The sequence below is a fragment of the Chlorocebus sabaeus genome, chromosome 1, assembly GCF_047675955.1.
Source record: "Chlorocebus sabaeus isolate Y175 chromosome 1, mChlSab1.0.hap1, whole genome shotgun sequence".
Lineage (NCBI taxonomy): Eukaryota > Metazoa > Chordata > Mammalia > Primates > Cercopithecidae > Chlorocebus > Chlorocebus sabaeus.
The window spans coordinates 13,371,067-13,397,219 of NC_132904.1; the positions used below are offsets into that span (position 1 = coordinate 13,371,067).

General features: G+C 41.4%; 1 protein-coding gene across 1 annotated transcript; it reads right to left on the reverse strand.

The window, feature by feature from the left end:
- Positions 1-62: 62 nt before the first annotated feature.
- On the reverse strand, positions 63-17,554 carry MS4A7 (membrane spanning 4-domains A7). The gene is made up of 7 exons (XM_007996910.3): positions 17,383-17,554; positions 12,771-12,930; positions 10,851-10,985; positions 9,298-9,354; positions 6,459-6,665; positions 3,282-3,383; positions 63-2,248 (listed from the first exon to the last, which is right to left on the reverse strand). Exons 2-7 carry the CDS (start codon positions 12,915-12,917, stop codon positions 2,174-2,176), a joined length of 723 nt encoding a protein of 240 aa, XP_007995101.2. The 5' UTR covers positions 12,918-12,930; positions 17,383-17,554; the 3' UTR covers positions 63-2,173.
- Between the last annotated feature and the right edge of the window lie 8,599 nt (positions 17,555-26,153).

A 26,153-nucleotide genomic window follows, 5' to 3' on the forward strand; every position in this document is an offset into this window, starting at 1 on the left:
TTTTCTCACTTACTGTTTAACCATATTCCTCTGTATTATAAAAATCAGTAGTTAACTTTGAATCTCAATTTTTTTCCATCTTTATTGAGGTATATTTGACAATAATTATATATATTTAGGGTGTGCTACATGTTTTGATATACATCGACATTCCAAAATGATTACCACAATCCAGCTAATTAACATATCCGTCATCTCACATAGTTATCTTTTTTGTTTTTCTATAGTGAGAACATTTAAGAACATTGAACAATTCTTTGCATTTTCAAATTTAAAAAAATCAGTAGTAAAGATGCTATAGGACCAGATGGAATTGCCCCTTTATAATAGATAATATTTTAGCTTTCATAAAGTTAAGTAAAACTAATGATAGTCAAATCCTTCCTGGTTTGAACTACACAAATACTAATTAAAACAACAGAAACTGCCTTTAGAAATTTTGCTTCCCATATTGATCCTTTTTATTCCTAAATTTGTTACAGTTTTAACTATGAGATCATGAAGGCAAATTGTTTCATAAAACTAAAACCAATGTATACACATAATAACTTATTTCCTGGTTTGTAGGGACCATGGATAGCAGGGTGTCTCAAAATGAGCACTGATGGCCTTTGGACTCAATAATTCTTTGTTGTAGAAAGTTATAAGATATATATATTTTAAACTATGCTACTCTTCAAGTTTATTTAGGAAACCTCATATGCATAGAGAATGCAAAGTTAAACTGCAGCCACACTGGAATTTCCGTAATTGCCCAAGAAATTGAGTTTAATGCAGTGGCCCACATAGAACATATTACACAAAGAACAGACAAGATAATTGCGGCAATGACTGGGAAGACAGAATATGCCCATGTGGTGCAAAGTGCAGGGGTGATGATCTGAATTACAAAACTGTGCTATAGATCAAAATAGAGGTAATGCCCAAACAAACAAACAGACATTATTGTTTTCAGTGTGAGCACTATTTGGCTCCAAGTTAGAAACAGAAAACATGCCGCTCAGAGACAGATTATCTGTAACTTGTTAAGAAGACTAAGATGCCTTCATTGACTCCTTCCCGGAAATAATAGAAAAGAACATAGTTTATGTGCCGACTAAATATTTATTTTATTTATTTATTTAAAATAAATGAAATAAAAGACTATATATAGTCCATTTTTATTTTTATGTATTTATTTTATTTATTTTGAGATGGAGTTTTGTTCTTGTAGGCCAGGCTGGAGTGCAATGGTGCAGTCTCTGCTCACTGCAACCTCTGCCTCCCGGGTTCAAGTGATTGTTCTGCCTCAGCCTCTCAGGTAGCTGGAACTACAGGCACGCACCACCATGCCTGGCTAATTTTTTGTATTTTTAATAGAGACGGGGTTTCACCTTGTTGACCAGGCTGGTCTCGAACCCCTGACCTCAGGTGATCTGCCCACCTCGGCCTCCCAAAGTGCTGGGATTACAGGCATGAGCCACTGTGCCAGGCCAAGAAGGCCGTTTTAAAACAATAAAGTGAGCACCACTGGTTGATGCCACAGGTTTGCAGAGATTTGGGTTTACATGGTACGATTCATGGGAGGCAGGGACATGCTTGCTGTGTGTTCAGAGGTAACCCTGAGCACTTGAGAAGATCTTTGCTGCCTTCCACCTAATGGCTCATGAAAAAGGGCCCAGCAGATCTGTTTCTCAGAGAGTGGCCAGAGCAGAGTAGTTTAATTACAAATAGTCTTTCATTTTTAATTAAAGTGTTCTTACAATCCCTAATATGTAATATTTAAGCAATAGGAGTGCGAAAATAATACAGAAACAGCCTGCAGAGTCACACAACTTACCAAATTCATGCTAGTATGAGTGCACATTTTCCCTTCTTTAGATCACCTTCTGCTCAGTTTACCCAAAGCAGTTTATAAAGTTGATGACCATTTTGGAAGACTGGCTAATAACATTTTACTGGCTTGGGCTTTGAGGAAATTATTTTCAAGAGAAATTACAACTCATAGTAAATGAGTCGTAGTAAACGACTCATGTAAATGATGAATCATAGTAAACAAACACTAAACAAAAGTTTGTTTTTTTTTTTTAAGTTTATTTCACGGTATCTAAAATGGCTGAGATTTCAGGAAAGTCTAATCACACTTGACCATGAGCGTTGGGTTGCTTTTCCTTCCTCGGAGGCCAAGAGTTACTTATATCCAAGACCGTGAAGAACTCTTTTTGACCTGTTGGATATGATCTTGTGACTGGGTCAAGGAAAAGGAACTCTAGAAAATATATAATTGGTTAGAATTTTTAAACTTTTGATTTTGGAGACTAAAAAAAATAACTCATAATACATTTTCCCCAAGTTTTGTGTAGTACTAGTTCTTCTAACTTTGCCATAATATGGAATTGCAGCAATATTAGTTAAAAATAATGCTGTTCTCCAGTCTGCTAATTATTTTACTACGTTTAAATAGGATCATAGTTAAATTATACTTCATCCAAATTCTATAAGTACTTCTTTTTTTGTTGTTGTAGCCTTTAGGGGAAATGAAAATATTTTAAAATTGTAACATCAAGAGCTAAGGGGATGTAAGGAAGAGCACAAGGAAGCATAAACAAGACAGAGACGTTCTAGTAAAGTCTCATTACATTAACAAGGAAACTTGGCTAGGGAGACTCTCGGGAGGCAGGTGGCTGTGTTCATGATAAAAGTGAGGGGATACGCATTCTCATTTTCAGCCCAATAGTCTGTATCATTCATTTTCTATGTAATTTTATCCAAGCCTTGGTTCTTTCATGAGGGGTTGGGCTATGTGATTTCTAAAGCCAATTAGCTCATATTAAGCAATTCTCTAACTGGTCTACTTCCCAGTAGACACCAACTGATCCCAGATGACTAGAGTGTCCTCAGGAAGGAGCCCAGTTATTTAACCTTTTTTTTTGTTTTTTTTTTTTGGTTTTGGTTTTTTTTTGTTTTTGAGGCTGAGTCTCACTCTGTCACCCAGACTGCAGTGCAGTGGTGGGATCTCAGCTCACTGCAACCTCCACCTCCTGGGTTCAAGCAATTCTTCTGCCTCAGCCTCCCAAGTAGGTGGGACTACAGGCATGTGCCACCACGCCCAGCTAATTTTTTGTATTTTTAGTAGAGACGGGGTTTCACTATCAAACTCATTTTTTTTATTATAAAAGTGGCCTTCCATGTGCACCTTATGAACAATAATTGATTCTTCTTTTTGTCACTTTTTGAGCCTGGATTATTGTAGCCTGGACCTGGGACAGAGCAGGTATCATGCGACATGTCAGCATACTCACCCCAGGGTTATTGGAGTAGAGCTGTTTCCACCAAAAGACAGAACTGTATGCAGCTAATAAGAGCTCCAGCACAGTGAAGACGAGCATCACCACTAGGACACCCTGCAAATCAGGACATGAATGGCTGGTACCCAACACAAGCTAGCCGTTATGCCTCACTAAGAGGAGACAGGGCGATAAGGCTACAGCAATGCAGAGAAAAGGGGACAGGCAAAATTGCTTAATCCTCTTTTCTACTTTCCCTTTCAGATTTCTGAATAGATGAAGGGAAATAAGCAGCAACTGCATCATCTCAGAACTTTGGTATCCCACCTAATGACAGATGAGAGTAATCTGCCACTTACCTCTGGTGCTTTTATTATTTTCTTTTTGACTATGGCGCTTTTTATTGTCACGATGATATTTCTAGGTGTGTATTTGATTCTGTGTATCCTGCAGTGGTCTCAGTGCATTTCTTCAATCTGAAATCTCATGGTTTTATTAAATTCTAAAAGATTTCTAGTTATTTGCTTTTGCATATGCTCTTTCTTTTATAATCTCTTACTGGGACTCATATCAGGTGTGTATTGAACCTCTCCACTTCCCTGCATCCACATGCCTTTTAGGCTTTCATCCGTCTTTTCCAAACACACATAATGTGTTGTGTTCTGTGTGATTTCATCAAATCTAAATTCCACTTCACTCTTTGTTTCCTTGAATATATTAAACCTGCTGTTTAACTGATCTGCTCAGTTTTTAATTTCAAAGACAATTTTCATTTCCAATTATGTGATTTCATTTTTTTCTCAAATGCATATATCTTTTTTTCCCTTTACTGTTCTTTTTTTCCATTTTGGTTTCTATTACTTTTTTTTTTTTTTTTTTTCTTTTTAAGACAGGGTCTCATTCTGTCACCCAGTCTAGAGTGCAATGGTGCGATCTTGGCTCACTGCAACCTGTGCCTCCCCAGTTCAAGCGATTCCCCTGCCTCAGCCTCCCAAGTAGCTGGGATTACAGGCTTGCACCACCATCCCTGGCTAATTTTTGTATTTTTAGTAGAGACGGGGTTTCACCATGTTGGCCAGGCTGGTCTCAAACTCCTGACCTCAGGTGATCCGCCCGCCTCAGCCTCCCAATGTGCTGGGATTACAGGTGTGAGCGACCGCACCTGGTCTGGTTTCTATTACTTTTTAAACATTTTTAATGATTTAAAATGTATTTTCATAATGGCCTTTTTCAAATTATTATCTACAGTTCTTGAGCTTCCGACTTTCATGTTTCCCCATTTGCTGCCGCTTCTCATTTTTTCATGGTGGTGTTATGTTTCTCATAGTATTTTGGTTATTAGATAACTGCTGTGTGTAGATGGTGGTAGCGGTAGGGTTCTTTGATAGGGAGGCATTTTATAAGTTAGGTTTATGGACATCTCCTTAGATAGTAGTTTTAGATTTGATTCTGCGAGAACCTTAGAAGTTTCACATATCTTATAGCAGTTTTTAACTTAATCCCTTTATTTGAGGTTCCCCTATTTTACATGTAATTATGAATTCGGATGGTACACTTGCACAAAGCTTAGTGAGCTGATGGAAGGTTTTCTTGAAACTTCTTGGGATGTTGGGCAGAATTTGCTTTATATTATTTTCACAAATTAAGTAAATATTCAGTCTCAGCTTTCAACATTTTTGCAGGGTACTCAAAATGAGCTCTATGGTCCTGCCCAATGCCAGATCTTGTCACGGATGTTGAAACTGTGTGAGCCTAGCCTCTAACACCAATATTCCTACCCAGACTTCCTTATGTTTTTGGCCTCAGCTCTTGTTTGATGATTTGGCTTTAGGATCCTTCTTAGCTTCTGGAACCTAAGACATCTTTCTTCTTTGATTTGTTTTCCCTTCTGCCCTCCCTTCTTCTTCCAACCTTGGCTGTATATTTTTTAATTTTTAAAATTTCGTTACTTTTGTTCAGGTAATTGCTGTGTTAATTAACAAAGAGTAAGCCTTTGGAGTCGGCTTAGTCTGCTGTGTTGGAACTTCTCTGATATTGTAGGAAGGTCTTTTGGACTCCAGTTGTCTCAGAATGGGAGGCAGTTTGAGGTAATGGAATTCATTTTCTTTAAATTAAACCCCCAATATGCCTCTTCCACCCCCGTTGCTTTACCAGATGTCTGTCCTGCACCAGGATGACACTATCTACCAGGTTTCCTCCAGACGGGTCTCTGTGCTCTTCTACTTCCTCAAGCTCCTGAACCAAAAGGGTTGCTTTTGACAGTCTCTGCATCACATGAGCAGACCCACAGGAGTGCAAAAGCTTGCACACATTTTGTGAGGTTTGTGAGACAGATGGATCCAAGGGAATGAGAGATACTGCCTTGGGCTCCCTGTGCTCCTACTAGGAGGATTCATAGAGGAAGAAGTCTTTCTTCTTAAAAGGCCACTGGTTTATGGTTTTAACATCATGATCCTATATTTATAGGATTGAATAAGCAAGGCTTGTCACCACGAACAGGAAGTGATCATCAAGTTTGGGAGAAAGGTGCCAACAAAATGCTGCCCAGAAAGGTTGACATTTTTTCTAGAAGTCAAATCTGTGATAGGCTGTCTCCCTTCCCACCACTCTCTGGCAGCCCTGTTGGACCAAAGTACAAAATAACTATGTATTTGGACTTAAGGTTCAAGTTCTGTGCCTAACATAATGTAGCATACAGACTTGCATTTGAAGATTCGATTAAACACCATACAGCCTCTCCTAGTCCTCAATTCACTGATGATCAGAAGACAAGCATCTTTAAGGCGTAGGGGCATCCAACCCCTGGAAAAGAACCCAAAAGAGATAATCCCAAATTCAAATATAATTCAAATGAAGACTATTTCTGCCTGTGATGAGTAGGGAGAAGCCTGTTCAACAAAGGATATACTTTAAGAGTTAAACCCATTGAGGTTGGAATGTTTGTGATAAGAAAGACAGTGGAGGGACAGACTCCCTACTGTCCTTCTTGATTTCCTCTTTGGACTTTATATAGCACATCCCCCACACCACGCAGTCCGCAGACAGGCCTCTTCTAACCACAGGTTTTTGTTTATTTCTGTCTGGCTCCAGGCATTCAGACTGACAAGACCAGAGACTGCCAGAAAAGCAGAGATTATGCAAAGGGGAGACACAGATTTCACATGACAGAATGTTCAATCTGAAACTACTCACTGTTAAACTGACACTGGTCAGGAGACAATCTTTGATTTCATATATTGGATAATAGTACTCCGAATAAGGCAATGAGGATAGATAATCCGTTTCTGAGCCACAATGTTGAGAGGCGGTCCTCAGAGCTACCACGCTGTCAGCAAGGAGGAAGAGGCCTGCCCCTGCAGTAACAGAACTCACTGCATTTGAGGTCAGGCTGCTCAGGTCCTGGAAGAGAAACTCTGCATTGGGTTCTCATCACGGAATCAGCACGTGACACTATTAGTCCTCTGTCCATTGTACTGCCATGGTGCTTCCTTGGGTCTGTTTCCTTCCTGTTTCCTTGTGTGGGCACAAACTGTGTTTTATTCATCTTTGTATCTCTTGTCACTATTTAGTTAAGCATGTGATATAATTAGTAAATGCTTATTAAATAAGAAAATGCATGGATAATTCCTCCTTAGGGAGAGGGATTCTGGCCCCTTGACTCTCTATAGCACTCAAGATAGAGTCAGTGCTGCTCAGGTCACTGCCAACATCTCCCGTGACCTCCTCAATAGCCTTAGAATCATTCTGTTGCCTTAAGGGCTTCTAGAATATGGACTTTGGCCGCCTCTGGTAAACTGAATCTGTGACTTTGATTTACATAAAAGAGCAGCTTCAGAGAAAAGGTGGAGGCAAACTGGAAAAGTTGGAAAACCTATCTATAGGTCTATGGGAACATAAGACAGATTTTCAATTGACAAGCAATTGATCTTGAATTGACAATCACTATTTGTTCAATATGACAAGCATATGCCTTCAGTTTTCTGAAGTGACAGGACATGAGGCAGAGGCACATGGGCTTAGACCCTGTGCTTCTCTCTCCACCCATTCACAAACAGAAATATTATCAGACTGTAGCCACTTTTCCCACAAACCTTGGAGGGAGAAAGGGAAGAAGCAGCTATAAAGCCTTTGCTTCTCTCCATAGCAATTTTCTCTCTTCCCTGCCACACACCCACAGAGGTGATTTAGGGAAAAGCCACATCCTGACTCAAGAAGATACAGGGTCTGGCTAGGCATAGATGAGGACACGTGGATGGTACATGAGGCTGGTATATGCTCCTGACGATTGAAGCTGCAGTCTAGAACCCAGGAGTATGAAAGAGGATTTTGAAGAGTTCACAGCATTCATTGGTTGGAGTCACAGTTGTAGACTTAGAATCCGAAAACCTCTCCTCCTATCCTAGTTCTGTCACCAACCCATCTGTCACCGATCCATCTGTGTGCTTGAGCAGATCTTTCTTACTCTGGGCTCCAGTTATCTCTTTTATAAAATGTGGAAGATGAATCTTCTGATCTCAGAAGTGGCTTCCCAAATGCAGTGAATACACAGAAAGGGAAATCTATGCTTGGACTTGACAACAATGTGGGCTCCACATGTGGGACAAAGAACAACATGTGGGCTCCATTGCTCATATGGTAGCTTTGGGCAAAGTGACTGTCCATTGGGACTAGTTTTCCTTCAAAGACTCAGCACATGAATCCATGTAGCTACAGAGCTGGAGTAGAAAAGGGCAGAACAACCATCCTCCCCAACATACATTGTCTTCCAATGATGCTTAAACAGAGAGGAGCATGTGCTGGAAACCTTGCACAGAGCCTGGCACATCAGTGTCTTTGCTAATGAATTGTCATGCTATGGGAGAATCCTATCTCCTAAAATGTAGAAGAAGAGTTGGGAAATGGTGTGGTGAATGTGGTTCTCATAGGCCTGATCCACCTGTAAGTAGGTATTCCAACCTCTCCAGTTTGCTTCTGTCTTTTCTCTAAAGCTGCTCATTTAAGTAAGAAGACATAAATTGGGTTTCTAGGGAGGGACCAAAGGTCATATTCTAGATGCACTTAGGGCAATATAATAATTCTAAAGTTGTTGAGGAAGCCAGGGGGATGTTGGCAGTGGCATGAGTGGTATTGTCTTTGAGTTTGGTGCGGCGATCAGTGCTGACATTGCAGACATCCTCCTTGCCTCTACTCTATCACCCTCATTTTCTCCCACCTTACTTTAAACTGATTTTTTTTCTCGAACATCCAATTATCAAGAATGGGTCTTTGGATGGAAATAGTCTCCTCCAGCCTGGAAAAAGATGGAAACACCCTCTTCTGACAGAGGAATGAATGCCTCCCCACCTGTTATTTGACTGAATGAGGTTTATTCCAGTTGCCTAAAAAGTAGAAATTTGAGAATATATCATGGACTTCTTTCAAGTTGTTACCATGGCCACTGAGTAGGGTAAACCAGTTATCCTGGTTTGCCTGGGGAGTAAAGGGTTTCCCAGGATATAGGCTTTCTGGACTAAAACTGAGACAGTCCTTGGAAAACCAAGACAATTGGTCACCCTGACACTGAAGGGCTAGAATTTGTGTGAAGTCCCAACTCTATGAATGGGGATATTTGGCATCAAAAAGAACCCCAGGAGGCAGGTTTTATAGAAAAAGGATCTGTAGGCTCTCTCTGGGATGGTTGGCTACTTTATTCAAGGTCAAGGTAACAAGCTGTAAAGAGTCCATGGTACCTTTAAAAATTTACACTTTTTAAATAACTGAGGTAAACCTCCTCCAAGCTTGGAATATAATCCAGGAGCACCATTTTGTAGAAGAAAGAGCACTGGTCTAGAAGGCAAGAAATTTGGGCTCTACTCTTCATTCTACCAATGGGACAGCCAGGAAAACCTGGGATTCCTAGCCTGTTCTAAGCTTTATCTCTCTAAACTGTAAAATAGGGATTTTCAACTAGAGTTTTCAACTAGAGTTTCAGACTTAACTCTGACATTTCTTCAATTCCAACCAGCTGAGATTTAATGGTCCTTATACTTACAAAGGGCTTAGTTGATTGTTTTCCAGAGATAATTGAGAGGGATCCAGTAACACCAAACTGCTCAGAAAAGAGAGAAATAATCAGTTCAGTTGTCTTGTGGAAATGTGCCCACCATGTCACTGTCAATCACTCAATCAAAAAGTGATGTTGGAAAACTTTTAGGGAGAGAACACTGCAGAAATCGTGTGAATCCATATTGCTAGAAAGGCCTAATTCCCGCCTGACATAAGAATGTCTATATTGACTTTGAATGACATGCAGATGTACAGAGGGGTTGGATTTGTTTTTGTGGAAATCACTAAGAACTGAGGAGGCCTGGAGAAAAGGTGTTCATGGGAAAGAGAAGAGTGTTACTAAATTACAAGGTTGAAAGAGAGGAGGTTGAGATGGACCAATGACTTGAATGGATCTAGAGATTGGAACAGCCAACAGAAGCACTCAGGAAAGAGGCTGTGATGGGACAAGGTGCAGAAACACATGAACTGGAAGTAATTGGTGTATGTTGCTTGAGTCAGAATGGGAGTTGAGGAAAGTGGGAAGAGCAGGCTCAGACGTGAAGTCTTTATCATAAAGCCCCAGAAATCAGTATTTAATCCCAGTGGTATTAAAGATCCAGCTGGCAGAGGAAGGGTATTCTGAGAAGCTAAAAAGTTGCTTAAGTATGTGGCTTGGATATTGAATAGTCACCGGCAAAAAGGGTCCAGTATGAGCTAATGCTAGCTTCTCTGAGGAGACGTGGGGCCCACAACCACTGGTTATAGGAGAAGTCAAGGACAAATTGTGCTCTGGGGCAGGAGCAAGGCCTCCTTACATGACTGCACAGTTTGTGTTCACACAGGGACTGTATCCACACAGAAGTGGTACCTTAGTATAGTTCATCTGCCCAGAATGTTTGCTTATTATCCTTTGTACAAAATACTACATGGAGAAGAAATAACCCTTTGTGGGACGTGCGAGTCTGCCCTGGCCACTCTCTGAAAAACAGATCTACTAGACCCTTTTTCATGAGCCATTAGGTGGAAGGCAGCAAAGAGAGTTTCTCAAGTGCTCAGGGTTACCTCTGGACACATAGCAAGCATGTCCCTGCCTCCCATGAATCTTACCATGCAAACCCAAATCTCTGCAAACCTGTGGCACCTCCCAGTGGTGCTCGTTTTATTGTTTAAAAATGGCCTTCTCACTCTCTACCTGAAAAGTTAATTATTCTTACAATGGAGCAAATCCAATGGCCTCATCAAAGCCCCAAAGAGGGATATGGAAAAACATCCACTTTTCTAGAGGTATGCTGTAATGCCAGGTAAGAAATACTGTGCTGGTATTCCCATTGTATTACCACCATTCCCACTTGCCCCCTGCTTTGCAGGAAGACAGATTAAGTCTCTCTGCTGCTCTTCTTGAATAGGGGAAATGTGATGTAGGGCAATGATAGAAGGAAAGTTGAGGCCTTGCCTTCTTTTGCCTCCTGGCCTCTTGGAGTCTGAGTCACTCCACAACTATGCACCTGGTTAGCGTTTATAAAGCATGTCCCCTCTTACAGTCCCCATTCTACTCACACACAGAGCTCCTAAAAATGGGTACCCAGACATCAGAGTGGTGGAAATTGCTGGGCTGAAGTGGGAGGGGTAGGGAGCAAAAACCAAGATGGCCCCCAAACTTGAAATCATCAGGCAACACAGGATCTGGACAGTCTGCAAGAGAGAAGACAGGAAATCTAGACTGCACTTCAAACAGATGAAAGTGATTATTTGAATGCACATTGTAAAGCATAAAGAGTATAAAATACGTTATAATTTGTTGTATTAAAGAGGAACAAATGTTACAAGGAGCCGATCGATATGCTGCTGGAGGAAGTCATGTATAGCTAACCTCTTCTTTTCTGATAGGATTACTAAACTAGCAAATAGGGAAGTGATCATATGCACTCTTTAACTATTTTTGAAAAAGATACTTGACAGTTTTTAAATTTATTTCCTTGAAAAGTAGATAAAAAAGTTGTTCAGCGAGGTGGAAACTTTTCACAGGAGTGTTAATGAAGAGTTTTTTCAGTTGAAATTAGATAGAGCAGGTCATCTCTTCTGCTGTAATTCATCTTGTTTTGTTCATCATTGAATTTTAATAATAATTATTTCACAAGTGGAAGAACTGAAGTTTTGCCATTAGTTTGCTCTAAAGCCTATGCTTTTGCTCAAATGCACGTGCAATTGAAAGATGATGCAAACATAGGAGAAATAAAAAAAAGAAGTCAACCATTCATATCATTAATAGTTATTGAATACCTGTTGTGTGCCAGGCACCAGGGAATGAAGCAAATGAAAATCACTACCATTGGAGAGCTTATATGTGTATTGTGTGTCTTGTCTGTAAGGATATAGACAAGTTCCATGGAAGGCAGAATAGAGTTAAGAGCAAAGTAGTAGGACATGGGACCTGTGAAGGACTGGAGGCATGGTGCAAACGATGTAGGGATTTTTAGGCTATGTTTTACCAACTTTGCTTTTCATCTTGAGCAAAAAAGGAATCCCGTTGGATAATTTTGAACCAGCAGGATACATGACCTAACTTTCATTTTTAAAAGATCACCCTACCTGCTGTACTAAGCATAGATTGTGAAGAAACAGGGCAGGGAGATCCATCTAAAACTGGGAGTGAATAGGAGCTCGGTATTACAAGAGGGTATTCAAAACCATTTGGAGATTAAAGTTCTGGATATGAGGGATGATAATCTGGGACACTTAGATGTCTTATAGTTACTCATATGAATGGGGAAAAATGGATCATGAGATTAGTCTTGATTGTCTCATCTCAAAATATTTGAAAAATGAGCTCAAAGTTAAGAATATCTAATTTAATCATACTGAGTAAAATCCATATGGTTAAGTAGAAAATTTTTACTGTACTAAAGACAAAATAAGAAAGTTGAATTTGTGGCCAGGCACAGTGGCTCATGCCTGTAATCCCAGCACTTTGGGAGGCTAAGGTGGGTGGATCACGAGGTCAGAAGTTAGAGTCAAGCCTGGCCAATATGGTGAAACCCCATCTCTACTAAGAATACAAAAATTAGCCGGGTGTGGTGGCATGCACCTATAGTCCCAGCTACTCAGGAGGCTGAGGCAGAAGAATCACTTGAACCCGGGAGGCGGAGGTTGCAGTGAACCAAGATTGTGCCACTGCACTCCAGTCTGGGCGACAGAGGGAGATTCCATCTCAAAATAAATAAATATATAAATAAATAAAATAAGAAAGACTAACTTGTTAATTGTGAAGCATGCTAGTGAAAAAGATCTAGTGGTTTTAGTTTCTAGAAACTGCTGCAGAGGATATAGTCTTCCCTTAAAGCTCCATTTCATGTCCTCATTAGCCTGGAGTCAGCCAGAAAAGAGTGAAAGAGTTTCCCAGACTCACTGTAGATCTGTAGTCTAGATACATTTACAAAGTATTTTCTCAATATTCCCCTTATGATGAGGTGGACTTACCCCAAGAACAGTGGCTTCTGTTGGCAGCCCGCTGTGAAGGTCATCTTCTTTTTGGTACTTGTGTCCAGGTTTCTCTCTTTGAGGGATAGTGATGCCCTTTGGTGTAAAGCTGTCAAAAATCCCTGTGGTCTGGGATTGTAATAGCATGATGCTGATGATGCTGGAAGAGGCATCAAACTCAGTTATTTCCCAAGGTTTGACTTACAGACATAAGCTTCCAGGGATCATACCTTGTAGGAACGTAAAGTATTTGTAATTATTCCAAGGCTGGTTGTCCTTCAGAAACAAAACATGGGAATCAGTGGAGCGTTGGAAAGCGGGCATGCTGGGCACAGTTCATCCATTGTGGTCAAGAGCCATGTCACTGCGAGAGAACTGTACATATTTTGAGGGGTCCTACAATTGAGAGGTGAGCAAATCACATAGAATTTGCTTTGTAGCCCTAAATACGTCCATCTCACTCTCCCTCCAATGACCTCTGCTTCCAGCTTCCCTTCCTTATCTCCTGTGTCTCTGCTTCACCTGTGCTACCTTTCCACACCACATCTTCCAGGATTATACTTTTGTGCTACACCTGCACTGATCAGTCTTCTACTCCAGTCTTCATTTTATCTTCATAAAAATATTGGGGATGAATGCTGTTCCACTTTCCTTTCCTATAGCGAGATGGCGTATCCCATCCAGAATCTTCCTCCTTGCTTATATTGGTTTAGTAATTAGTAATGTAAACATTTACTTAACTCCTGCCGATTTCCTAGCATTAGACCATTGCAACTCTAATCCTTATAACAACCCTGTCACTTACATGTTATTAAATCAATTTTATACATTAGAAACCTGGGGCTAATAAGCTCAAGTGACTTTCATTGAATGAAATAGTCACATAAAGCACTTATCTCAGTACATAGAACGTGTTCAATATACAGTAGCTAATATTAACAGCCTGCATTTACGTGACTGGATTGAGGCTTATCTGGCTCAGAGGCGTGTGGTATTTTTTTCTCTATGCCATGTTAATTCTTCTCCTCTTCCTCTTCCTTCCTAACATTTCCAGTTGCCTTGTAGGTTCCAGGAGCAAGTTATCTGCCACCACCAACTCAGCAGCATTGCTGGGCCTCTGTGGTGTCAGTAACAAGGCTCAGCTCCTGAAATGTTGCCCAGATTTGTTTTCAGTTCAGCATTCTCCCTATTGAAGGCCAGAGTTTAGTTAAAGGCTTGTGTTCCTTGAAAGGTGCTACAGCTCTGCTGCCTGACATTTTGCCTCAACGTGTTGGTGCTTTAGGAATCGTTCTGGGCTCTCTTGGGTGGAGTGAATAACAGATAAAGATTGGAAATGACATCTAGAATCTCTTCCTAGTGAGGGAGATGGAAAAGTGCACTGGGATGGGAGTCCAGTGCCTAGGCATCTAGTTGCACATCTGAGCCTATGTCTTGGAGTCCAGTCCTATGTTCAGATCCTACATCCACCAATTACTGCTAAACTCACCCTGGGCAAGGTATTTTCACCACTTCATAGGTTTGTGATACAGGTTAGATAAGATGACACATATAATGGACTCAACATAGAGTGAGGCATGTGATAAACTCGCAAAACGTATCGGTTTTAGCTAATACTCATTGGAAGCCCAGTTCTGATATTGATGAGCTGGCCATAGACAGGATACTTCCCCTCATTCATCCCCAGTTTCCTTATCTGTAAAACAGGGATAATGACACCATCCTGAAGGACTCTTCTGAGGATGTGAATGACATACATGAGTGCCTTTTGTTGTAACTCTCTGAGTTTTATTAGGTGTTCCATAAGAGTCAATCCATGTTTGGACCCCCGCTTTATTTCTACTCCTAGATCTGTGCCTTAGTCTAGTTTCTCATGCTCTCCGGGAATCAAGTACTTTATCTGAAGAAATAAAAGTTCTCTTTGTTTAAGGAGATAATTTTCATTTCTTGGAATTTTGAAATCTGGGTAGAAGTATGGGTAAGGTTACATGTCCTATGAGGGGAATAATGTTGAAGCTGAATCCCTGCAGTGGAGCCAGGGTGAGCCTTCCAGCACATCTTTAACGCCAGAGAAGGAGAAAAAGTCTCAGGCTTAGAGAAATTCTAGGTTTCAGAATCAAACAGTAGTTCATGATAAAATGATAACCATTGCTAACATTGATTGGGCACGCACTATGAATGTAGCATTCTATTAAGAGCTTTGTGACAGTCTCATTTAATCTGTACTCTCAGAGATGGGCGCTGAACTCTGAAGATAAGAAAAATGAGGCTTGGAGAGGTGAAGTAGCTTGCACAAGATTGCTTATCTAGCAGGTCGTGGAGGCAAGATTTGGGCACAGGCCGTCTAACACCAGAGCTCTTCTATATCCCTGTAGTTTTGTGTTTGCCCAGCTAGCTACACCTGATTCTCATCCTCTCTATTCTTCCTCCCCTATTGTTGAAGCATTGGCTGCCACTTATCACTTCCAAACCCTCCCCCAGGGACATTGCTAATCTTGGGGAATATAGGTTGAAGATTTCTATTTCCCAAATTGTTTTCATGTTGTAGAAACTTGGCTTTCACCTTGCTCCGTGTGGCACAATAGCCGAAATATACCAACTAGACTCCTTCCTACTAGTCTTCGTAACCAGCCTCCTGAGTTTTGGATTCCTTTCTTTATTTTTTGAATCTCATACCCAAGGACCGCAGAAAATGCTTGATTCTCAGCCTGAAGCTAGGACTCGAAAGTTTAATTGATACTTTCAGGCTCTAGCCTGAAACCATGATACCATGAACATTTATTTTCCTTTGTTATTTCTTAACTGTTTGTTCTGTTTGAACGAGTGCATAAAGTACCACCATTACAAGGGAATACAGTTTGAAGAAGAAAACACATTAGCTCCTTAACTTTCAACTGTCACCTGATCACTCTTATTTCCTACGCACATATTCTTTACATTCTCTCTTCCCCTCTGCCACTTTGTCTCTCTCCTCTTTATATATGTTCACAGACATTCACACCTCTACGGAAATAGTCATTCTATCCGTGCCATTTTATAACTGTTCTTTTTGCACTCACCATTATTCTGTCGATATCTTTGACCCATGAATAGAAATAATAAAAATCCTAAATTTAAAAGGAAACGATAGATTCTGATACATGCCACAACATGGATGAACCTTAAAGACAATATGGCAAGTGAAATAATCCAGTCACAAAAGGACAAATATTGTATGATTCTCCTTACGGGAGGTCCCTAGAAGAGTCAAATTCAAAGAAAGTAGAATGGTGGTTGCTGGGGGCTGGGGGGAGAGGGGAATGGAAAGCTATTGTTTAATGGGCATGGAGTTCCAGTTTGGGCACACAAGGAAGTTCTGGAGTTGGGTGGTGGTGACGGTTGCACAGCGGTGTGAATGTACTTAATGCCACTGAACTGTAAACCTAAAAATGGTTAAGGCTGGGTGCAGTGACTCATGCCTGTAATGAGCACTTTGGGAGGCCGAGGTGGGCAGATCATCTGAGGTCAGGAGTTCAAGACCAGTGTGGCAAACATGGTGAGACCCCGTCTCTACTAAAAAAATACAAAAATTAGCCGGGCATGATGGTGAGTGCCTGTAATCCCAGCTACTCAGGAGGCTGAGATGGGAGAATGGTTTGAACCCGGGAGACGGTGGTTGCAGTGAGCCAAGATCACGCCACTGCACTCTAGCCTGGGTGGCTGAGCAAGACCGTGTCTCAAAACAACAACAACAACAACAACAACAACAACAACAACAACAAAACATGGTTAAAAGGCTACAATTATTTTAAGTATATTTTACTACAACAAAAAGGTCAAATGGTATATTTAAATAAATGGAGGTCTTCAGATTCATTTAATCAGTCACATGTTCATGATCATTTAGGCGGTTTCTATTTTTTCTTTTTGGCACTATGAACAATGCAATAATGAGCATCTTTGCACTTTTGTGATGCCTCCTGCATTTAATTATCTCAGAGTGATGTATGGAAGTGAATTTATTACATTTAAAGCTATGATACTTAAATTTTGACACACGCTGCTACTTTTAGGAGGAATTCTATATAACCAAGATTCTTTATGTTTCACAAAAGTCTCCAGACTGATGCTATCATCTCCAAACACCACAGTCTGACAGGATGCTTTGTCCTTCCACATTCGCCTTGTGGAGATAGACTAGAAGGACCCACACCTTTCAAGATGGCTCTAAAATCCTTGCTTTGAAGATAAATCATGACATGGAGGTCAACAGCTGTGCCCAGCAATTTTCTGTATTACAGAATTAGAGTAGGACAGTGGGGTTCTAATGCAAGATTCAGTCTAAGTGCACAGTATTTGTTGAGAGTAGATTCTGTGTAAGACTGAGTGACACACCAGGAGAATGCAGAGCATTGCAGAAAATCACCTCAAATCTTGAGGGAAACCTAAGAATGGTTTTATCCAATTTTCTTATTTGGCAAGTGAGCAAACTGAGACCCAAAAAGGGGACCGAGCTGACGTTCCATCTCACACAGGTGGTCAGAATCAGAGACAGAATGATAGTCCAATTCCTTGACTGTCTTTCCAAAAGCACGCAATCTTCCCCAAAAGTCATGATCTAAACCAAGGTGCCTACCTATTCTCGCAGCCTGGTCCTGTGTGCTGTGGCTGGTGTGTCAGCTCCCCTCTGGGGAGCGCTCAGCTGGAACCTCCCACTGGCTGTTCCTGCCAGAACGATCTTGGTGGTCTGCTCTCCAGCCTCTGAGACTTCCTGTCCCTTTCTCAGAGCAGTATTTATGATTACACAGGATGTGAATTTTGCTGTAGTTACAGACAGTTGATACATAAAAAGTGCCTCTGCTTCCTCTTTCTAAATTCTGAGGTCTGGAAAAATGACACAAGATAGAAGTGACACATGAGTAAAAGACCTTTGTGAAGACTAGTGATTTGTACGGTCCCAGTTAAAATTCATTTTCCCCTCCTACATAAACTTATGTAAGTCATGTAGTTTGGCTTAGGCTGAGTTTTCTTGTCTATTAAATGGCGGATGGATAATAATAATTCCAATCTGTGGCTGTCGGGAGAATTCAAGAAAAAAGATGCCAAGAGTTTACAAAAAGTAGACATTCTCAATAAATATTGATAATAGTAATGTTAATTTTGAATTTTGGAGAATCTGTTTTCTCACTTTCCAGGCTCTTGGTAAGCTGAAAGCAACCTGTGGAAAATTCCATGTCTCCTCGTTACTTCTTTTGGGTGTCTCCATTCTCCGTCTTTGGCCTCATGCTCAGGGAAGTCCAGGCACATCTTGGGAAAGATGCCAGTGGATTGGAGTCAGAGGCAGAGCCATCAAGCTCCACACAAGCTCGTATTTGGGGAAGTATTTGTTGTTGAGGGGACACTGTTGCCACTTTCACATCCCTTTTAAGGCTTCTTGTAGACTAGCCATTGTTCAGAAGGAGAGGGTTTAAGATGACTCTGGGACGTGCAGCAGCTGGTGGCACAACATGCTGCATATACAATCTCCATTTCCTAAAGGGTGGCAAGGCTGTGTCCTAAAAGAGAAGTAAACCTAAGCCTGGGAGGTTTAAATAACTCATAAAGTACTTGGAGGGTATTTTAGTCCAGTTCTTCTCCTCCCCAAATGAGGTGGTATTGCTGAAGGAATCTGCCCCCAGTCCCATGTCTAGCCTGTGGAAGAGGCAGGAGTCTAATTCACATCTCTTGGCACTGAGATCTGGGCTTGCTTCATGGCAAGAGTCTGCCATTTGGTCAACAACTTTTTATTTTTATTTATTTATTTATTTTGAGATGGAGTTTTGTTCTTGTTGCTCAGGCTAGAGTGCAATGGTGTAAGCTCATTGTAACCTCCACCTCCCAGGTTCAAGCAGTTCTCCTGCCTCAGCCTCCCCAGTAGCTGGGACTACAGGTGCCCACCACCATGCCCAGCTAATTTTTGTATTTTTACTAGAGACAGGATTTCGTCATGTTTGTCAGGTTGGTTTCAAACTCCTGACCTCAGGTGATCCACACACCTCAGCCTCCCAATGTGCTGGGATTACAGGCATGAGCCACTGTGCCCAGCTTAGTCAATATCTTAATACCCACAACCAGCATTGTCTTTGCTTAAGAAAACTTCCGTGATCCAGACCTTCCTCTGGGTCTATGACCTGCTTTGACCAAATTGTCAAAGAACCTTGGTCATTTGGGCTTCTCTCACACTTCTTCTGAGACCCTGAGAAGGAATTCATGAGAAAATCAGTTAAATATCCAGTTTGTTTTTTCATAAATAAAATTTGAAAAAAGGTTTTTCAGAGTTGTTTTGTGGATTAAGTCCACAAAACATAAAAGTCCCCACGATTGAGCCTGACATATATGAACCATGAAGAAAAATCTGGTATTTCGGCTGGGCGCAGTGGCTCACGCCTGTAATCTCAGCACTTTGGGAGGCCGAGGAGGGCAGGTCACAAAGTCAGGAGATCGAGACCATCCTGGCTAACACGGTGAAACCCGGTCTCTACTAAAAATACAAAAAGTCAGCTGGGTGTAGTGGCGGGCGCCTGTAATCTCAGCTACTTGGGAGGCTGAGGCAAGAGAATGGCGTGAACCTGGGAAGTGGAGCTTGCAGTGAGCCGAGGTCGTACCACTGCACTCCAGCCTGGGCAACAGAGCAAGACTCCGTCTCAAGAAAAAAAAAAAAAAGAAAAGAAAAATCTGGTATTTCTTATCCAACACCTTCTCCCATCCCCTTTAGAGAAAAGTGTATTTTAACTCTAGATTGATCTCTGATCTCTAAGTATAATCTATGTTTACTCTAAATTCATGCTCCTGTCCATTGAGAGGAATCTCCTCAGCCCTTTGCAAACAGTCCTGGTGCTCTAGACAGCCAAGTGACACACAGTCCTAGTGCTTCCTTCAAGGATATGATCTCCCCGCCATCCCCACCCCAAGCAGTCCATGAAGTTAGTAAAATGGAAATGCGTCTTATATGTCGGAAGACTCTGCCAGCCTTGGACAGACTAACTGTATTTTCTTTTTCTCTAGCAATGGAGATGATGGGCTGGGACTAGGGTACAAAGTCTGGTCACCCAGAGAGAGATTCCTTGGAGCAGTGTTCACAGACTCCCTTGATGTTTGACTTGGTTATTGGCTCCTCACGGAATATTCTCCCTGTTTCTTAGAATCTTGTATCATGCCAGTGGAATGAAAGTGAAAGGATTTTTCCCCCAACTTCAGCATTTTACAGGTGGGGAAACTAAAGGCCAGAGGTTTCTTAGGGAGTTAGTAGTGACTGGGCTGGTGGCTGATTCATGCAGTTTCTATCTCTATACTATTTTAGTGTTTTCTTTATGCCTTTGCGGTTCTTTAATACACAGGTAACGACTCTTTCTAGCAAGTTCTCTCTGCTAAAATAACAGGAGGTTTCTGCCTTTTGACTGATAACCTGAATTACAGAGAGGTTAAGTAACTTACCCTGTCACACACCCTAGAAATTAGTGAAGTCTAGATTTGAATCCAGGTAATCTTAATTCAGGGACTGTGCTCTTAACTGGTATATTATTACTTCCAGGAACTTGCTTTACTGGTCATCTGGACTTGAACAGTAAACCCCCAAACCTGGTGTGAGACCCTACCTTCCAAGTGAAATACAAACAAATGGTTATTTCCTGGTGCTTCTGATATCAGAGTAAAACAGAATTGCTGGGACTCACCATTCAGTGATGATGAATAGGGCAAAAGAATGCAATTACCTCAGATGGGAATGAAGCTGAGCATCTCTAGCTTTGTATAACTGGAGGCTACACATGACAATGGGTGTGATGGGATGACTAAGCATGGGGGAGTCTCTTTCTACACCATCGTCAGCACCTCTGCCAGGTTTCTGCCTCTCTTGGTCTCTGCCTCTGCTGATCTCACCATGCACACAGCAGGCCTTGTGTGGTGCTTCACAGAAAATCTCCTTACTGAAGAGGTGTAGGGCACAACATTCCTTTAAAAAATTCCACATGAAAAATATTCCTCACTTTTCATTCAAATACCATAGTTTGAGTGCTTCTTCTGTGCCAGGCCGTGTTCTAGGTGCTTGGATTGCATCCATGAACAGAACAAAACCACTTTCCTCTGTGGGATTTTGCTTTCTCCTAGAATGTTAAAATAGAACAGTGAGGAAGCATACTACATAGTCCTAGTAATAAACCTAGCAACAAGGTGAATAGACCAATGAAACAGAACCGATGTTAAGAGTAGCATTTTATTTTATTTTATTTTATTTATTTATTTTTTTGAGACAGAGTCTCTCTCTGTCGCCCAGGCTGGAGTGCAGTGGCGCGATCTCGGCTCACTGCAAGCTCCGCCTCCCGGGTTCACGCCATTCTCCTGCCTCAGCCTCCTGCGTAGCTGGGACTACAAGGCGCCCACCACCACAGCTGGCTAATTTTTTGTATTGTTAGTAGAGACGGAGTTTCACCGTGTTAGCCAGGATGGTATCGATCTCCTGACCTCGTGATCCGCCCGCCTCGGCCTCCCAAAGTGCTGGATTACAGGCATAAGCCACCACGCCCAGCCAAGAATAGCATTTTAAATGGCTCTTATGGGGTGAATAAGCTTTAACATATTGAAACGAGGGGAGTTTTCCCTTATCCCCCTTGCAGGGCATGTGATGGGGGTGTGACTCACTTCTTTGGTGCCCTGCAGCTCCAACCCCTAAGGGAAGCATGCAGACGGGCAGGTCGTGGGGAGCGTGGGCTCCGACTTCATGGCAGCATCTAGGGTTGAGTGTTTACAGCTCCCAAAACCCAAACGGGTGTGTGTTAACAATGTGCTCTTTCAGCTTAGCCGTCCGCAGGCACCTTGTTTTAAACAGCTTAATTAGACCCTGTCTTATCGCAAGGACAGAGGGCTTTCTGTGTCCCCGGGTTCTTGCCCTAGTGTACCAGAAAAATCAGATCATATGTGGGCTTGGAGAGTGAGTGCAAGGTTTTATTGAGTAGTGATAGTAGTTATCAACAGATGGATGGGGAGCCAGAAGGGTGATGGAGTGGGAAGGTGTTATTCCCCTGGAGTAGGGCCACTCAGCAGCCTGGCTCTCCTCCAACCACCCTCAGCTGAATTTCCTCTGGCATCTGCTTTGTTCTGCCACCGATAGTCTGCCAGCATCTGTTGGTGTGTTCTTCTGCCAGTGTGTTCCTCTCGACGTCCAGCCACTTGTGTGTTTACACCCACTGAGGTATCAGGGTTTTTATAGGCACAGGAGGAGGGGCATGGCTAGCTTGGAAATGCAACATTTGGGCATGAAAACAGGAGTGCCTGACCTCACCTAGGTTCGTGGGCACAGGCAAGGGTGGACCCTCGCCAGGGACCCCGCCCTTCTCAACTCAGTGCTTCCCCGCCCCTCTCCCGTATCAATATGTTGATGGATTTATTTAAAAATTTGTTCTCTAGCCTAGGGTGAGAATCCTGAAACCGTTCTGAATATCAATCCGAAGATACAAATGATAGACAGTTAATGCTTGTAAGGCCCATAGCTATGGAGGCATGGTTGACCCTAATCATGAATTTTGCACATTCATTCTCGAAAGCCCACCTGAAAATGGTGACAGTGGCACATGAGAGAAAAAAGGAGGAAAAGAACATAAAAAGGGCAAAGACAAAGAACCTATTATGTATTTAGGGGCTCAGAAAACAATACCTCAGAAGCAAAAGTTTTTCTCTGACTTTCTTGGACCCTCCTGTCTCTCAGTCCTATCTTTCTTTGAGGCTAGCTGTAGAAACAAGAAGCTCTCCCCAACGTGGGTCACAGAAACCAGAAACCCCTCTTGCCAAAGTCAGCCATAAAACCTAAAAGTATTACTGTAACTCTCCTTCCACTCTATCTGTGTAAAACTGGTCATAAAGAAATCATCTGAGCTACCTTGTTTGACTGTAGGCCATAAGATGCCCATTCTGGAGATGGTCCTATCCTATGACCAAAAGGAAGGAATGCAGCACAGAGAGGCCAAGAAAAACCTAGACAGACAGGCCTTGCTGGGTTTCCCACTCACTCTCTTAGCGTTAGATTCTATCCAGTCATATTTCTACAGGGCTGTCCTTCCTTTGTGGAACCTAAACATACAAATGGGCAATTTATGCTGTATTTTTTGTGTCTTCATTCTGAAGGCTCCTGTGTCTATCCCCTTGGCCCCCACAATATTCTTTTATTTATTTATTTATTTATTTATTTATTTATTTATTTATTTATTTATTTTGAGACGGAATCTCACTCTGTCACTAGGCTGGAGTGCAGTGGTACGATCTCGGCTCCTCGGCTCACTGCAACCTCTGCCTCTCAAGTTCAAGTGATTCTCCTGCTCCAGCCTCCTGAGTAGCTGGGACTACACAGGTGCATGCCACCAGGCCCAGCTAATTTTTTTTTTTTTGTATTTTTAGTAGAGACAGGGTTTCACCATGTTGGCCAGGATGGTCTCGATCTCTTGACCTCGTGATCCGCCTGCCTCAGCCTCCCAAAGTGCTGGAATTACAGGCGTGAGCCACCATGCCCGGCCCTTGGCCCCTGCAATATTCTTGTCATTCTTGTAAAGACTCTTAGAAGCTCCAATAAATTCGAATCCCATCTCTTAGCGATAGTCATTTAATTCCTCAAACATAGAAATATGTACAGGCAACTGTGATTCTTTAGTCTGTAATAAACTTGGAGAGAGGTCAGATAACTATCTTTTAAACCCAGGGGTTTTGTGTAACCACAACATATGCCTTGCTAATCCTCTCTAGTACAGTTTCCCAAAGGTGTCTTTATCTCCAATTTGATATCCTGGCTATTGTACAGGTTTGCATTTTATGTCTATAAAGTTTGCTTCATCCTGTGCCCTCCTTTGCACTACCACTGATCTAAGCCTATTAAAATTACAATGATTTCTGTCTCCCAACAGTAGCTGATCTGCACTACTGCCCAGTAATTTCTCGAAATCAGAAGGACTTAATTCCACTTAATTTCCTGATCCTCCGAAATCGATTATATTCTTCAAGTTCCCATCCTATTTCTGTCACATTTGTCCATAAGATAATCCCATTTGTAACTTCTCTAAGACCTAGGACTGATTGAATTTAACAAAATAATGTGTTCCCATAATTTGCCATAGTTAGGAGAGCTAAGTGAATTTTATGCGTTCTCTTTCTTTCTTTTTTTTTAATTGAATATTATTAACACTTTCTGTTGAAAAGGGCTTAGTATAAAAGGGTTTCTTAAAACTGGCCTGGGACCAAGATGTGTTTGTCTCTTTTTTCTCCAGGTCACTCTTTATTTACTTAGTGAAAATGCCATAGTTCCTTTTTTTGTTCACATTTTCCCTTTTTTCCCCTAAAAGTTTCTGGTGCCTGTTGTAATAAATGTTAACAAACTCTTAAAAATATCTAGAAATCAAAGAAAGCTCCATTAAATCTAAGAGACTTCACAGTCATGTTATTTTTCCTCCCAAGGTAGACAAAAATGCATTTTCCCTTTGTTTATTCCAGCAGGGGTAACTCAGAAAAAAATACCTTATTAAATTATAGATTCTATATCCTTAATTCTTTGTAGCTCTGCTCACTATCCATAGCATAGGACAGCTTCTTTTACTCACATATCTTTCTGGAAGGTATGTGAGTCATTCCTGTGACACTATGTGGATTCTCCATGTCAAGCAGGGTCTGTTTATTTTGAACTGGCAGTTCTGGAAGTGTGTACACATGACAAAGTCACACATCTGATTACCGTACATTATTGTATGTGCAGTGAAAAACTAGGAAGCCAATATTTAGTTAATGGCTAAAGAATCTACCTGGGCTAAAGCGACTACTAGAGACCTGGGTAGACACACAGAGATGAGCAGAACCCTCATGGCCCCCCAAATCACATAAAATGCACAAATATATATGCAAACAAAACAATCCCCACAAACAAAACCCAACACAAATAATACTCTGCTGACAAAATTCTTGGGTGAATCATTATTTACACAGCTGTTAATTGTACAAGCTAGAAACTGAATCTGGTTCTCCATACTTTAAACTCATATTGTGCCAATCATGAAGGCTTCACAAAAACAAACTGAGATGTTCCTAGTCCTAGCAAAGGTAATATTTCCTAGGTAAACCTTTGGCTTCCCCGATAATTGGATTTGAAGATAATTGTCTACATCTGTGTTCCACTGATGTCCAGCATCACCATAAGACATATTGATACAGTTACAGATTAAAGCATTGATAAGACCTTGAGAATCCAAGCTGATGAAATGCTCTCACCCTGGCCTTCATGAAATAGCTCATGTTTGCAATGCTAATACACATTCCATTATTAACTAATCTTGCTTCCTTGAGGTATTAATAGTTCTACTGAGTATTGACAATAAATGTAGAGAGCAGGTACTATGGACCCCTGTAGGCAACACAGCATATAAGAAACAATGTTGGTCTTGGACTTATAAACTCTGAGTCTGAATCATAACTCTGAGTGAGTCACTGTGGCTTTCTGTAGATTAATTTCTTCACCCATTAAATACTAGAAATCAATAAAACCAGGAGATTTTTAAGGTAATCCCAGCTATAACATTAAACAATGGTCCATTCTAAATGGTGGGGAAAGGTGACTGAGGTAATTATGAGTGAAAACAATTTTAACCTCACTTTTAATATTAGAATAACTTGAAGTTTATTTTCTCATTTGTACAAACTATGTTCTTTCTAGAAATGCCTATATTAGTATATCAATTTGAGATTGCATTCCTTAATACCATCACTTCACCAGGTAGAAAAGCAGGCTTTTTCAAGAAGTCTAGGGAAACTGTCTAGAGCTAACTAACAAGACCTACAATATTGTAACCGCTCAGTGGGTTCTCTCTGCCTGTTTCCTAGACAGAGTCGATTTATCAAGACAGGGGAATTACCATAGAGAGAGTTTAATTCATGCACAGCTGACTCTATGGGAGACTCTCTAGAGTTTTATTATTACTCAAATCAGTCTCCCCAAAGACTCAGGGATTGGGTTTTTTAAGGATAATTTGGTGGGTAAGGGGCCAGTGAATTGGGAGTGCTGATTGCCTGGGTCGAAGATAAAATCACAGGGAATCAAAGCTGCCCTCTTGTACTTAGTTTCTGGGTGGGGGCCACAAGACCCAGATGAGCCAGTTTATTAATGTGGGTGGTACCAGCTGATCCATCAATTGCAGGGTCTGCAAAATATCTGAAGCACTGATCTTACGTAATCTAAGATGTGATCCCCAGGAGCGACTGGGGAGGGTGAGAACTTCACAGCCTCCAGCTACATGACTCCTAAACCATAATTTCTAATTGTGTGGCTAATTGGTTACTCCTACAAAGGCAGTCTAGACCCCAGGCAAGAAGGGGGCTTGTTTTGGGAGAAAGATATTGTCTTTG